The sequence below is a fragment of the Colossoma macropomum genome, unplaced genomic scaffold (genome assembly GCF_904425465.1).
Source record: "Colossoma macropomum unplaced genomic scaffold, Colossoma_macropomum, whole genome shotgun sequence".
Taxonomy (NCBI): Eukaryota; Metazoa; Chordata; class Actinopteri; order Characiformes; family Serrasalmidae; genus Colossoma; species Colossoma macropomum.
In genome coordinates, this window is record NW_023494799.1 from 7,499,483 (window position 1) to 7,513,724 (window position 14,242).

The following is a 14,242-nucleotide window of genomic DNA, read 5'->3' on the forward strand; positions in this document are numbered from 1 at the left end:
TTATTACAAATATTGACTGAAAGGCTGCCCCTTTCTCCTGTGTATACACACATTGGCTTAGTGGCCCTCACTGCCAACTACATTTAAATCCAGTGTGCCAATTTAAAATTGTTAAGAGGGACGAAGAATAGGCAGAAAAACTGGTAAATGCAGGCCAAAATGTTCAGTGATAGGCATGCAAAATCTTAACCCAACCTGAGCCCAACAAATATTTTGATGTCTAAACCAGAATAGTCTGGTCCGGTCAGGAAGCAGTTTCATGTGTTTGGGTAGGATTAAGGAGCTTTCACGTGTGTAAGTGTAAAAGAAGATGAGACTCTAGAATTAATTATCAATCCCATCTAGAACTGCAACTATTGATTATTTGTTTATTAAAGATTAAACTATCGGCTGTTATTTAATTAACTGACTAATCTATGATGTTTTCTTCTCTCTTTGTTGTTGCCGTTATTCAACTTGCTGTCTGTGGAGCCAGTTTTTTTCTTTGATTTTGCAATGAAACAATAGAAGTCACATGAGCCTTTGGCGTAACGCAGTCAGAATGACCGCGTTTCATATAAACATTATAGAGCATTACAGTGTGCTTTAGCTCAGTAAGCAGCACACTGACAACCAGACACTGTTTTGACATTTCTGACAGATATTTTTTCATAATTGATGCTGTCAACTTTGTTGACTAATTGCTACAGCCCTAATCCCGTCATGAGCTGAACTGGAAAAAGCCAGAACAGAGGACACAAATCTTTGCATTCAAGTGTGACGTCCCTGCTCTAAAGGTAGCAACGGGGCAATAAGCAGCCCTGCTGCGCTGAGAAACAGCTGAATCTGACCTCCATAGAAGGACAGTAAGCCACAGGGAAGACAGCAGAGGCCAACAAAGCTCTCAGCTCTAACCATAAAACACCAGCGTCGATTCTGCTCCTGCTATGGAGAGGGGAAGGAAAGCAGCACAGTTTAGCTTTGGCAGTGTGATGGAAATGGAGCGGGAGACCACATGGCCGAAACACAGCCTGCAGCAGCCTGGGGTCTTTACGGCCAGCAGAGAGAGAGAGAAAGAGAGAGAGAGAGATACAAACCGCAGTGAGATCCTGTACCTAGCCTGGTTTCTCCACACTTACTAAAGAGAAGCAGCAGCTGCTTTTGTGTGGTTTCATAATTACAGCCTTTCTCTCCTCCCACCCTCCGCTCCATAACCACACTGTTAGGCCTAAAACCACTCTTTACTCCTTGCCTCTGCTCTTGTACAACTTTTTTCCTCCTCCTCTCCGCTTTTCCCATCTTTCCCCTTCTCTCCTTCCTTCTCTTCTGGACTGGGTTGCACCAGGTTTGCATAAGTTTATACTTAAGTTTGGGCATAAAGCCTTTACTAAGCTGTCAGTTAACACTAGTTTCAAACTATCCTTTTACTAAATTTGGTTGCACTGCAAATCCGTAGGTCATGTCTTAACTAGTAACAACTAACTAATGCGTAAGTCGCTTTAACATGATAATATGTTCACAACCAATCTGTAAACCTGCTGCCATGGAAACGGCAGCTGCTCTGACTTTTTCAATGGAAAAAATATCCAGCATATTAGAAAATAATGTGTACATGTTAAACTGAATAAGACTAATTATCTACAGCCACTGTCTGTTTATTCTTTAATATTTCCCTGAGAAACCAAATAGGCAGCTTTTAAACAATGGTTTCTGGATAACTGAACAACAGCAGCCTTAGTTTAGCCGTTTGTGAAGCTGCTCACTGAAGTGGAGCTGTGTGTGTTTAGCTTCATGTTCCAAGTTTAAACCTGGGTGATAGTTAGAGCTGTAAGTAAAATCACAGCATATAGTGTTTAGAATTTTTAGCTTAGTGAACCAAAAGAATTACGTGTTTAGTCTTTTTTGTGCTTTCCACATGGTTTCTGATGGTTTCCCAACACTTAGACCTGCTCAGGGGGAGGTGAAAATATTTTGTAACTAAGCTCAACGTTAAAACTAGTTTGTGTGGTGCAACTCGATTTAGTAATGCATAAATCTGAACTTACTAAACACTTGCATTACAACTAGCCTACGTTTGAACTTAAGCAGAGCTGGTGCAACCAGCCACTGCTCTCCTCTCCTCTATTTTCCTCTCCACACACTGCTAGATTTCTGTCAGGTGTGGCAACAGGGAGGTTTTATGCACTCCTCACAACAAGGAAGCTTTGATTTGACCTCAACCACATTATACTAGACAAGACTATCTAACAGATGAGCTGATAGTTTAATTATGTAAACATGGTTATTGTGACAATAAGCTTTTCTCCTTTCTACTCTCCTCATTTCTCTTGTCCTCTGCTTTCCTTTCCTGTCCTCTTTTCATTTTTCCTCTCTTCTGTTCTCCTCTATTCCTCTCTCATTTGTGCTTATCCCCACACAACTCTTTGGCATGCCATAGTTCTACTCCTGCTCTGCTGCTGCAGTGAGTGCTTGTATAGAGGAAGTTGATGGTGGAAGTTATTCCTGTGTGTTAGTTGCTCTGTGTGGGGGAAAGAGTGTGTGTGTGTGAGGGGTCAGGGCCTCTCTGTCCAGCTGCAGGCTGGAGACGAGAAGAGCAACTCCCTCTCTCCTTCTATCTCATGGGACTGGAAATGGGAAAAATAATCAAAAACAATGCACTGCACTGCACAGCTGACCCAGAGAGAGAAAGGAGAGAGACAGAGTAACAAAATGTACAACAATGTAAGAAGATGCAATAGGCCTGATGTGACCGAATGTCTGTTTGACAATCCCAAACTCGATGTGCACATTGATCTGACTTTACTATAATTCATTTATTTAGTTTTATTACTGGCAGTCAAATTATTTATTAACTTTTCATTATTTAGTCATCAATTTAGTATTAATAATTACGCCTATTTTTTTATTAGTGACTTGAAGGAAAATCCAATCACTTGTTAAAATAAATGAATAAGATAGTGAACACGGTGGGCATATGCAGTTACCATACATGCATGTTGTTCACAGGCTCTATATAATTGGTCTAAATATTCTTTTTTGTAACAGCTGCAGTGTTCTAGATGTATGACACCCATCATATAATCAGATCATGATAATGATAATGCACATTTTATTGTTCAGCCAAACTTGCTAAACTTGTTTACAGCTTGTACATGATGGCAACAATGAACTATTAGCCTGTCAAGAATTTCTAACATACTACTCTGTCCAAAGATGCAGTGTAGTGTTCTGCATCAGCGCAGCAGAACTGCAACTTGTTGTAAGAGTCAAACAGCAGTGTGATCAGCAACAGACCGAGTGTCCTGTTTCTGAAAAGCCTTCAAGGTGAAAGCTGTTTTAATGTAAAAGAGGGGGATGGGAGGAAATACTTCACACTTACACACACATATACAGTCTGCATTATGGCACAGTGGGAAAGCCAAGAGGGAAGAAGAGAAGATAAAGAGAGAGAAAACAGAGACCAGGAGGGGAAAAATGAAAAGCAGACAAAGAGAGGGAGCAAGACAGGACAGAGAATATTATAATAAAGAATAATAAAGGTAGATTAAAAAGAGGAGAGAAAGAGAGGAGAGTGAGTAAATGCAGATGGGAGAGGAACCAACAAGTATGTAAAAAAAGGAAAGAGAAAGAGACAGAGCGATGGAGTGATAGAGATAAAGGAGAGGGGTGAGAAGAGAGAGTGAGAAAGAGAGAGAAAGGAGAGAGAGGAAAAAGAAAGAGGGAGGGACAGAAAGAGAAAAAAGACAAAGAGAGACAGAAGGAAATATGTAGAAAGAGACAGAAACTGACAGAGAGAGGGAGACAGAAAAGAAAGTGCGAAAGGAAGAAAGAGGAAAGAGAGAGACACTGGGAGAGACACTGAGAGAAAGCAAAAGAGAGGGAAAAGAAAGTGGGAGACAGAGAGATGAGGGGAGAGAGAATGAGATAAAGAAAGAGAGAGAGTCACAGAGAGAGAGAGAGAGAGAGTGATAGAGAGGGGATCTTTGCCTGTTCCTTTAACTCCCTGTCAATGGCAGGAGTAATCTCATCAGCCTGGCGGAGTGCTGACTCAGCGGGTCGGCTAAAGTGCCTTCAGATGAGTGTCATCTCGGAGGAATTCAGCCTCATGTAATGCAAACCAACCCCCGGCTCGGAGAGTGGCGCTCAAAAAGCCCGTCCCAGCCCAAACCGCCCCGTTACCCCCCTCCCCGCGGGAGCCCGCAGACATTTACAACATTACTTATTTACGGTTCACAATCGGAAGCTTCACAGTGCTCTATTAGACCATTCAAAACAACAGCTCACACTCAAGGGCTCAGTCTGATTCATATTCCTTATCCTGAGTGCAGTATAGCGACGTATAGCTGAACTTGAGCTGTATTACCTGCTTTACTATTTTGTTTTTTCTCTTTCTTTTACCATTTTTGAAAAAATGTTGCATTTTAAACATATAGAAGGTGCAAAATATAAAATATTGTTGAAAGCAACATTATTTAAAAAATTTCTCCCTCTTTCTGACTAGTGATCAGATTTGTGTATGAAGCAAGGAGCATGCGAGTGAGGCAGAACGCACCTCACAATGCTGAAATTAGTCTGCTGTAATTAATTCACATGGCTGGAAGGCAGGTGGAAGTGACCCCTTCTGGTTGCAGAAGGAACTGCCTGTGAACTCTGTCTGCATGCTGAGCCAGCTAAATTCAGTGCGCAAACGGCAGGCTCTCCAACGGTCTCTCAGCTAAAACGATTCACTTACAGCACTAAAATGACTTAATTTGAGATGCACTTCATGTCAAACTGTTTCCAGCAGTCTTTTTTTCTGAACATTTTCTTTCTCTCCCAAATGAAAATTTATTCTGAATTCTTCAAAATAGTCGTTAGCATACATTATGCGCGGAGGCACTACAAAAACACTTAACTACAGCGAGTTGACACAAAGTACAAGAGTCAATTACCAACGTTATCTCCCCAGCGCGCTTTAACATTTATAGCAGACGAATAAAATCCCAGGGTGCAGGAGCTCTTCTCTCAGTCTCCACACGACCGATTTACTGCCGCTGTATGTGTGTGAGTCACGCTGTGGTGCCTATCTCCTCTCTTCATTGCACACACTCGATTCCCCCCGTGTGTTCTGATTAAAAACGCTGCTTATGAATCACTGTTTTATCTGCGCTGCATCTGCACCGGGGTCAGGCTGCCATCCCCCCGCACACTTTGTGCAATTAAACTCAGATAACATCTGTGTGCTTGGGTGTGTGTGTGTGTGGCTGGGTAAATGTGTGTAAACTCAAATAATTTGAGTTGCCTCACTGTAAAGGTATGGGCTTCTTTGAAACGGCTGCTGGTGGTGTTTCATTCCATTACAGAAGTAAAAGAAGTTTTAAAAGTCAAATGGATGCAATGCTGAACCGTAGGGGTCTGTCTTGTCCATAAAAGTGTCTGTTACTATGACACTGTTTAGTGTGTGTGTATGTGTGTGTGTGTAAGCCTGTTGGACTAGGAGGGTACAAGTAGGGCAGGACAAAAGTGGGGGACTGAGCTGGGATGTTTTGTCTGTATGAGTCTCAATGTTTGTGAGTGTTCGTCCTCATATGTTTTGAGGGAAAAAAAAAAGATTGCAAATGCCCCCCTACTCCTTATATACTGCACTACATCGGTCATGATGGCTTTAACATCCAAACAGTACATTAAATGTCCAAGAGAAACATCTGACACCATTTCATTGAAAAGCCATGCTTTATGATTTATGTAGTGCACTGTATAGGAAATAGGAAGCCATTTGACATTCAGCTAGAGAAAAATGTTTTCAACCAACAATATGACTATGTAAAATGTATCTTCTTGGTTACTGAGATTATAATTAATAAATAAGTTTCAACAGCTTTACTACAGCTTTCACCCTTTCAGAAAACTTGCTTTCAGTTTTTCAAAGAAATCTGCAGGAATATTTTTCCAGATCTCCAAAGTTCAGTCTTAGAAGTCTGGATTTTCTGTTTCTCACAATCCAAGTAATTTCAAACACATTCAGTGATGCTGAGGTCCAGACTATGGGGAGACCAGTCCATTATTCTAAGAACACATTCAGCTTCTTTGTTTGATTTGCAAATTTAAGGGCTTAATGACAACAACACATCTTTTCAGACTGAAACTCAGTACTGAGTTCTCTTCTCCGAGTAGAAGGACAGACAGAAACACCTGCGGATTTTTTTAGATCCAAAGCAAGAGTGGAGCTAGATTTTCTCCTATTTCTTAACAATGAAATCTTTAAGTGTTGCTGACAGTTTTGGTGTCTACCAGCTCTCACATGGTTTTTAGGAGTCCCATTTTCTCTGTATTTTTAATCATTTAACTCCATGTTTGGAAACTCCTGGTCTTTGTACTTATTTTCCTTTGATTCTTTCCCTTCTTTATGCAAGTAGATTATCTTATATCTAATCTCCCCAGAAACATCTTGCGAAAAACGAACAACTTGTACTTAACGGCCGTTTTGACTGGAAATTAAATAAATGAAATTCTGGCACAGCACGGTATATATGTCACATATAATTGACCTATTATTATTATTAAAACACAGATGTACTTACATTTTCATGATACATGTCCTGACCTTGCATGAAAACAAACGTGTGTGTGTGTGAACTGTACCTTTGCAGGCTATGCCAGTCTCTCCCTCTCCGAGGCCCAGTGCCAACAGCTCCAATAGAAGCAGTGCCACCCTCCCACCGCTCTCTCTTTCATTCTCTGCCCTCTCTCAATCTCTCTGTCACTCTCACCCCCCCGTACCCCCTCCTCTCTCAGAGCCCTCCATCATTACCCCCACCCCTGCCTGTGCCTGGTTACCAAGGCCTAGCTATGGGGAATGTTTACTGTTACACTCTTCTCTCTCGTCTGGCCGTCTGGCTCTTTCTATAACCTCCCCAGCCCCCCCACTCAGGCCGCCGGGGGTAACTTTTGTCCTCACCGCCCCGGGGTACTTTGCTAAGGATTCAAACAGTGTGACTGAACTCCTGCGGAAAGGTCAAAGGTGCCTCAATCCTTCTCTGTTTCTCTCTCTTCATCTACGGAACACATACTGGTTTTAATATTTGCAGGTTCAATGCAATCGTCATGTTACCAAACAGAAACACACCAAGACTACTTCACTCACTATGGAAAACTAGCTGACAGCTGGCTTGAGACCAGCTTTCTGTCTGCTGTTATAATGGGAACACAAAGAAGTAGTAACGTCTAGTGATTCTAAATCAAACATCTAAGCTTCAATATTCTCAAAATGGTGTTTAATTAGAATATATTTTTGGTATCTATTTTAACACTTTTTGTGTAAAATATGTGTTAAGAGAAGGTACTCATAGGGAATGGCCTGATATCAACAGAAGCTCTCTCTTTTATTCTCTGCCCTCTCTCCATCTCTCTGTCTTTGGATCAGATATCAGAAGGAAAAAGAGTGATTTTGATCCAATCCTGTCACAAATCTAGTCTGAAATAGTACTAATTTACAGTGTGTGATGTGTTAGCTGTGTAGTTCTTCTTGTGGGGTAATGGAGCGTTTGAGAAGTCTGAGCATGAATGACAGCCTACCTTTAGATGCTCTCCAATTATAAAAAGCATTTTACACTTCAGTAGTTTTGCACCTGATTGTTACTGGCCTATACCCAATGCTTCAATATCAGTACTGGGAATTATTCATTATTATTATTTTTTATCCCTGCCTACTTAAAAGTAAAAGAAAGCATGTTACACTGACATGTCTGTCCTGGAAGGGATCCCACAGCAGTGAAGAACTGGACTTCAACTAAAGACGAAACAATATCAGGTTTTCTATGCTGATAACTATACTGAAAGTATATAAGAGTTTAGTATTGATGATACCAGGTATAGAATTTTCTTTTAAAAACACAAAGCTTTGCAGAACATATTTTTGACACTGATGGCAAATTTTTGTCTGTACTGTTTTCATTTCCAGCAAAAAAATGTATCCTAATTCAATGGGACAGTCCCTGTCCACCAACTGTTGAGCAGTGGCTTTCCCAAGCAGCAACGGTGCTTCCCATGGAAAAACTGACCTACAACCTGCATTGCCAAACTGACAAATTCTGGAAACTTTGGACCCCCCTGTGAACTTTGAAAATCTCTCTTAAAATTCTTTGTATGCTGGCCAGTTATGTGACATTGAAATGTATGACTGTCAATACTGAATAGAGTACAAAAAATCACTAAGCTTTAATAGTATTTTTAATGTAACTATTTTCTAGGTAACTATTTTTGAAGCGATTTACATAAGATGGCCATCAAAAAGTACCCTGTTTAAAAAAACCTGCATGTTATGCCAGTTGAAGCTGGGAATTGGACTGACTCCACATCTTATTACAACCTTAAAACTTTCCAGGTCATTAGCATTAAAACACTTTGCACTTTCTGGTCATTGTGATTAGCACTGTAGAGTATTCCACAGTGCTGTAAGCATCAGAGCACCAGCCCAAGACAAGTGAGTAGAGAGGGGTCCAAAATGCCATATGTGCAAGTTTGTGAATGTGTTACTATTTATATGAATTGAGTAGGGGACAATGGGCTAGAACAAACACACAAACACAACCACGCACACATAGAAGAGGCTGAAGTAATGAATAATGTTGGATTAGCTTTGTGTGCTAGCACAGATAGATGCACAGAGTGAAAGAGAGGCTTAGCCTCCTAGCTGCCACCTGAGAGAGAGAGAGAGAGAGAGAGAGAGAGAGGGATGGTAGTAGGGGAAATAAATAAATCCAAACAATACATAATAACACCTCCCCTCCTCTACTGGTTGGTCTGACAAACACCTGCCTCCATTCTTCTCAGGCGAGTGTGCCTCGCACTCTGTGACAGAGTCAATAAATCGACATACAGACGCTGCAGCAAACCTCTGGACACACTGCAGCCATAACACACACAAATACACACACAAACTAGAGATGTCACCAATTCTATACCTGGTATCAGCATCGGGCCGATATCATAAAAATGCGGGATCAGATATTAGAGGGAAAAAAAAGACTGAATCCTATTGAATCTTGTAACAAATACCACACGCACAGAGGACAATTTTACTGCTCAAATGCTGCCCTTTGATAGCTCAGAAGACTTAATGGTGATTCTCAAAACGTGTAAGTTATTTATCAAGTTTGCCACAGATTATTACGTTCCACTGAAATTCCTTAGGAGAAACAGCATTATACAAAAAGTAGACAGGAGCTACTTCTGGTGCGAATCAAAATTATAATAGTTAAGTACACCATCTAAAGTGATGGGGCTATTTATGACCTTTGACATCACAGAATTGTCACTGCAGTGCAGATGTAACAACACATATAATTGATAAAGTGATATAGCTGATCAAGTGTAACAGGTGCCTTTACAGGGCATTAAGGAGATTTACAATTATATACCTTATATGTAAAGAAACCACTGGAGTAATTAAAGAATATAGTTTCTCTACGTATACTGAGAGTGTGTGAAAATGTAAAGCTAAAGAGTTGTCAGCTAGCTGTTTTGTCTTTTTTTGTCCCCAGCCAACCACAAACATTATACTTTGGTCCCCCAAGAAAAAAGTTGTGTCGTGCCTGCTTTAAAGACTGTAAAGTGAGAGAGGGAGAACAGTCCTAAACTGGAATCACTCTGGAGTGGAAATGTTCAGCACCTCACTTGAAGTCCTAGTTGTTCTGCTGTATGAGTATGTGTGTGTGCTCACCTGAGGCTGCTGAGGGATATTTACAAAGCTGGGGTCTCTGGGGCCCACGCTGACAAAGCGCTGGGCGGGGGACGTGCTCGGTGTGGAGTATGCTGTAGGGGAAAAACATACACAGTGCTAACATCAGTACCATAGTAGGAGCAGCACAGGCTAGAGAGTAAACTGATGTTAGGCTTTTACTGCTGCAGGGCTATGTTATACAGACACAAAGCATGTCTGATGAGATATCACGTTCATCATTGAGATACCATTACAGATACACTTACACTTACACTTACACACACACACACACACACACACACACACACACACACACACACGCAGACACACACACACACACACACACACACACACACACACACACACTAGAGCTACATAATCCCCTTTAATGCAATATAGATTTGTTTGTGTGGTTTCTAACACTGTATGACATTCTGTTATCTATAAAAACTGACAAAATCATGCACAAAAATCAGAATTTAAGATGACTACACCTACTGTTTTTAGCTGTGAGATGTACTTCAGTCAATTTTTATAGATTACACTATGTCATACAGTGTCAGAAACTGTAACCAAGTCTATTTGAGATTACTTAAAAACTCAAAGTGGTTTGAGACAAGTGTATTATGATTTACACAATGCAAACCGGTGGTTATAAGCTTACATTACCTGTAAGCTACATTATCCTCGTTGCTCCAGTGCTAAATTAAAAGACATCAAACATGTCTTTGCTGACTGACTACATTCAAAAAAGGGGGGAAAGCTGTATAAGTTCACAGTTCTTACTTGGCGAGGTGGGGGAGTTGCCCCCTCCCTCGGCCGAGGTGGAGGGCGGTTTGGAGTCCGGCACGGGCAGCGGCACAGGCCGGGCCATGGGTGGGGGTGGTGGTGGGGGCAACATCGGGGTGGGCAAGAAGGGATTGTGAACCTTCCCCTGACTGCTCCCATTGGGCTGGAGACAGAGAGATAGAGAGAGAGAGAGTGAGAGAGACAGAGTGTAAAAGAAAAAGAGAAAGACAAAGAGAACCAAAGAACCAAGTTAGAGAGATAAAGAGGAGAAAAAAACAGAGAGGGGTAGAATGAGAGTGATAACAAGATAAGAATGAGAGAACAAGAGAAAGTGAGTGTGAGAGAGAGAGTGAGGGAGAGAGAAAAAGAGAGAGAGAGAGACACAAAGAAAGAAAATCAAAATCACATGAAAACCACCTCATATCTCTTAGGTTATATGCCCCTCAGCCAACCACACACACTTATTCCAGGCAAGAGGGCACAACAACAAACTCTTAATCTCATGCACAAACCACAAATCTAAAGCACCCTGTGTGTGTGTGTGTGTGTGTGTGTGTGTCTGAAGCGTCGGTGAGACAGTGCTCAGCAATTTTCCACTGCTCCTGGTCATAAAGAATTCTGCTGCTCTGCGCACTTTGGCGTCCATAATCTATTACCAAAGCAGCGTGCCGCCTCTATCCACAGTCAGGGCCACAGCAGAGCCCACAGCACAGAGCTGCCGGGTCATTTTCACATACACAACAGATTTATTACCACTCTACCCACCCTACACACACACACACACCATACCCACCTCCCCATTCATTTCGAGTCAGAGTCGAGTCTCGAATCTCTGGGGCGCGAGTCTGAGTTGAGACTCCAGTGTCAGGGGTGTTAGCTGAGTCAAGTACAGAGTCTCTGGGGTTTGAGTCAGAGTCGAGACGCCAGTCTCAGGGGTGCTGGCTGAGTCAAGTACAGAGTCTCTGGGGTTTACATCAGAGTCGAGGCTCGAGTCTCTGGGGCACGAGTCTGAGTTGAGACTCCAGTCTCAAGAGTGCTAGCTGAGTCAAGTACAGAGTCTCTGGGGTTTGAGACAGTCGAGTCTCGAATCTCTGGGACGTGAGTCTGAGTAGAGACTCCAGTCTCAGGAATGCTAGCTGAGTTAAGTACAGAGTTTCTGGGGTTTGAGTCAGATTTGAGTCTAGAGTCTCTTGCGGCGTGAGTCAGGTCTCGAGTCTCTGGGGTGCGAGTCCAAGTCGATTTTTGAGTCTCTGGTACGCTAATGTAAGTCATGTCTTGAGCTTCTGGGGTGCAAGTGCGAGTCAAGCCTGTTTAATAGAGAATTTTATATTAGTCTTGTTTTTAGCTGCAGACATTGCACTGTTTAACAGTAAACTCATTATTAAAAACTTTCCAGGACTTTCATTATAGAAAAATCTTCAGTCTGAACAACTGAAATTAAGCACACCATGTAGTAAATGCTGTGTGAAAGGCAAAACAAGTTAAAACAGTGTGATAGTCTGTAGGCTACAAAGCAACTACGCTAGCGAGTAGGTAGGTAGCTAATCCAGCTGAAGTTTGATTAACCCCTTAATATCCCAGGCTTACTACATACTAAGGCTTATTATTCAGTAACTACAGGAAATGCAAACTGGTTGAGCTACTCTTAGGTTACAGGAGTGTGTTACCAAGGCTCTGGGCATTTAAGAGGTTAGGTTTTAGAGGAATGTGATCTGTAACTCACTAAAATGTTAGATACATAACATTTAGATGAATTTAGATACACTACATAGCACATTGCTCTCCAAACTTCAGGTTAGCTGACCCTTTAAAGTTGTTTTGCCTTTTTCCTTTAAACACTGTACTTACTGAGTACAGTAGACTGAAGGTTTTTCTATAATAAGAGGCTTGCTATGTGAATTACAGCAATGACGGTGCATGACAATGGCAAAACTGACAAAGTCACCCACATTAGTTTGGAAGGTTTTATTCTTTTATTGCATTAATGCTAGTGTTCTTAATTTAATCAGTTTTGTCCATCTTTTTTTCTCAGGCTAAAATTTCAGGAGCCTTAAGTCTCAAGTGAATGCCTTAACCCCTTACATGGCCAGTTTTATTACACACTTCCATGAATGGTTCAACCTGTTCCCTGGAGTTGCTGAATAATAAGCTGTAGTGTATAATTAGCCTGGGATTTTAACCCTTTAAATAACCCCTTATAAGCTTTACTATCTAATAAGCCTGACTTAATACATACTATGGCTTATTATTCAGTAACTACAGGGACTTCAAACTGGCAGAGCTATTCTTAGGTTATAGAAGTGTGGAACTGTGGGCCTGCTGGTTGACCCTGGCTATATAAGGGGTTAAGGGCAAGTCCCAGTCGAACTGTGAGTCAGTCAACATGTGACAAAAGTGTGACTCAGTGCATTTGAGAGTCCCCATCTCTGCCCTATGTCCACCATATTTACACACAATCACCATTCATTTATTTTTTTACTCACATTCATCTTTTTATCTACTTTTGTACTGTTTGTTTTTTCCTCATGTTCTTATGTTGAATCAAAGTCATTGTCCTTGTCTGTTCACAGACCTCAGAAAAAAACGGATACATATCGTTTATTGCACTTCTATATTGCCCACCCCTAGCTTTAGGTATCCTAAGGGCGTCAGTAACTGCTCTTTAATTGAGGAGAAATTCTACATAATTGAAATCCCCAGAAGATTCAGTATGAGAAGTAAATGGTAAGAAAAATTGTGTTAATTTAAGAAAGTGCAAATAACTGTTCAGTGATTAATTCACTCATTAATTATTAATTAAACTGTGTAACAAATGGCTTATACATCAGAAGCCATTTCCATTGCTAATTATGTGTGAAATGTCAATCACTCCAGGCTTTGGCCTCAAGTCATGTTTGAAAAGTGCAAAGCCATTCATACTGTACAGCATCAAACTGTGCTGAATTAGAGGCTACGAGCTTACAGCTGCATATATACCCTTTGGTGTGTTTTTGTGTGTGTATGTGTCCTACACACACAGACAGGTTTCAGATGAAAAGTGCAAATGAAGAGTGCGGTGCAGGAGCCCGTACTGTGTATTGATCCCGGTCTAGACGCAAATATATCAACTATCCATCTGCAGACACGCAGTCAAGAATGTTTCCAGCAAGTCAGTCTTCACTGCAGAGGCTCTCTCTCTCTCTCTCTCTCTCTCACACACACACACACACACATCCACACCCACACGTGTGTGACGTGTGTGAGTTATAGTCACATATCAACACACACACATACACACTAAAGCACTACAACATAAAAGTTTTCAGTTGGAACCACTGGGGTGCTTAATTGAAACTGAAGCTTTTTTTAGGAACCATCAATGCTTTAAGAACGCTTTAATTTTTAAGAACACAAAAATGTGGTTAATTCTGCCATTTAGCGTCTCACAGCTGTTGCTGCTTTTGATATGTAAAGAATGTGATTTAACAAAACCGAAAATGTGTAGATTTTTATTTAGTTTATGTCAATATACAATCCTTAAAAGTGCCTCCATGAACCTTTTCTTTGAACCCAGTCGAACTGAGCATCTTGCTGGTGATTCATTCAGAGAATTTGGTGATGGCCCCTACCATGTTTTCTATCATTGTATAAAATATGGAGGAGGCTTCCTCTATTGTTGGAAGCACTGATGTTTTTTCGAGCAAATGCAAGCTCATTTAGAGGACAGATCAGATCGGTAAGCACTTATTACTGTATTGTATAATTAGAATAACAATAAAATATAACTGATGTGTG

General features: G+C 41.2%; 1 protein-coding gene across 7 annotated transcripts in view; it reads right to left on the bottom strand.

Annotated features, from left to right (window-relative positions):
* nfia (nuclear factor I/A) overlaps window positions 1-14,242 on the bottom strand; it is a 151,391-nt gene that overhangs the window by 8,623 nt on the left and 128,526 nt on the right. For all 7 annotated transcript variants that reach the window (XM_036587404.1, XM_036587405.1, XM_036587408.1 and 4 more), the window contains 2 exons: window positions 10,466-10,631; window positions 9,680-9,771 (listed from right to left, as the gene is read on the bottom strand). In XM_036587404.1, coding sequence (XP_036443297.1) covers window positions 9,680-9,771; window positions 10,466-10,631 — 258 coding nt within the window. The remainder of the gene's footprint in view (window positions 1-9,679; window positions 9,772-10,465; window positions 10,632-14,242) is intronic.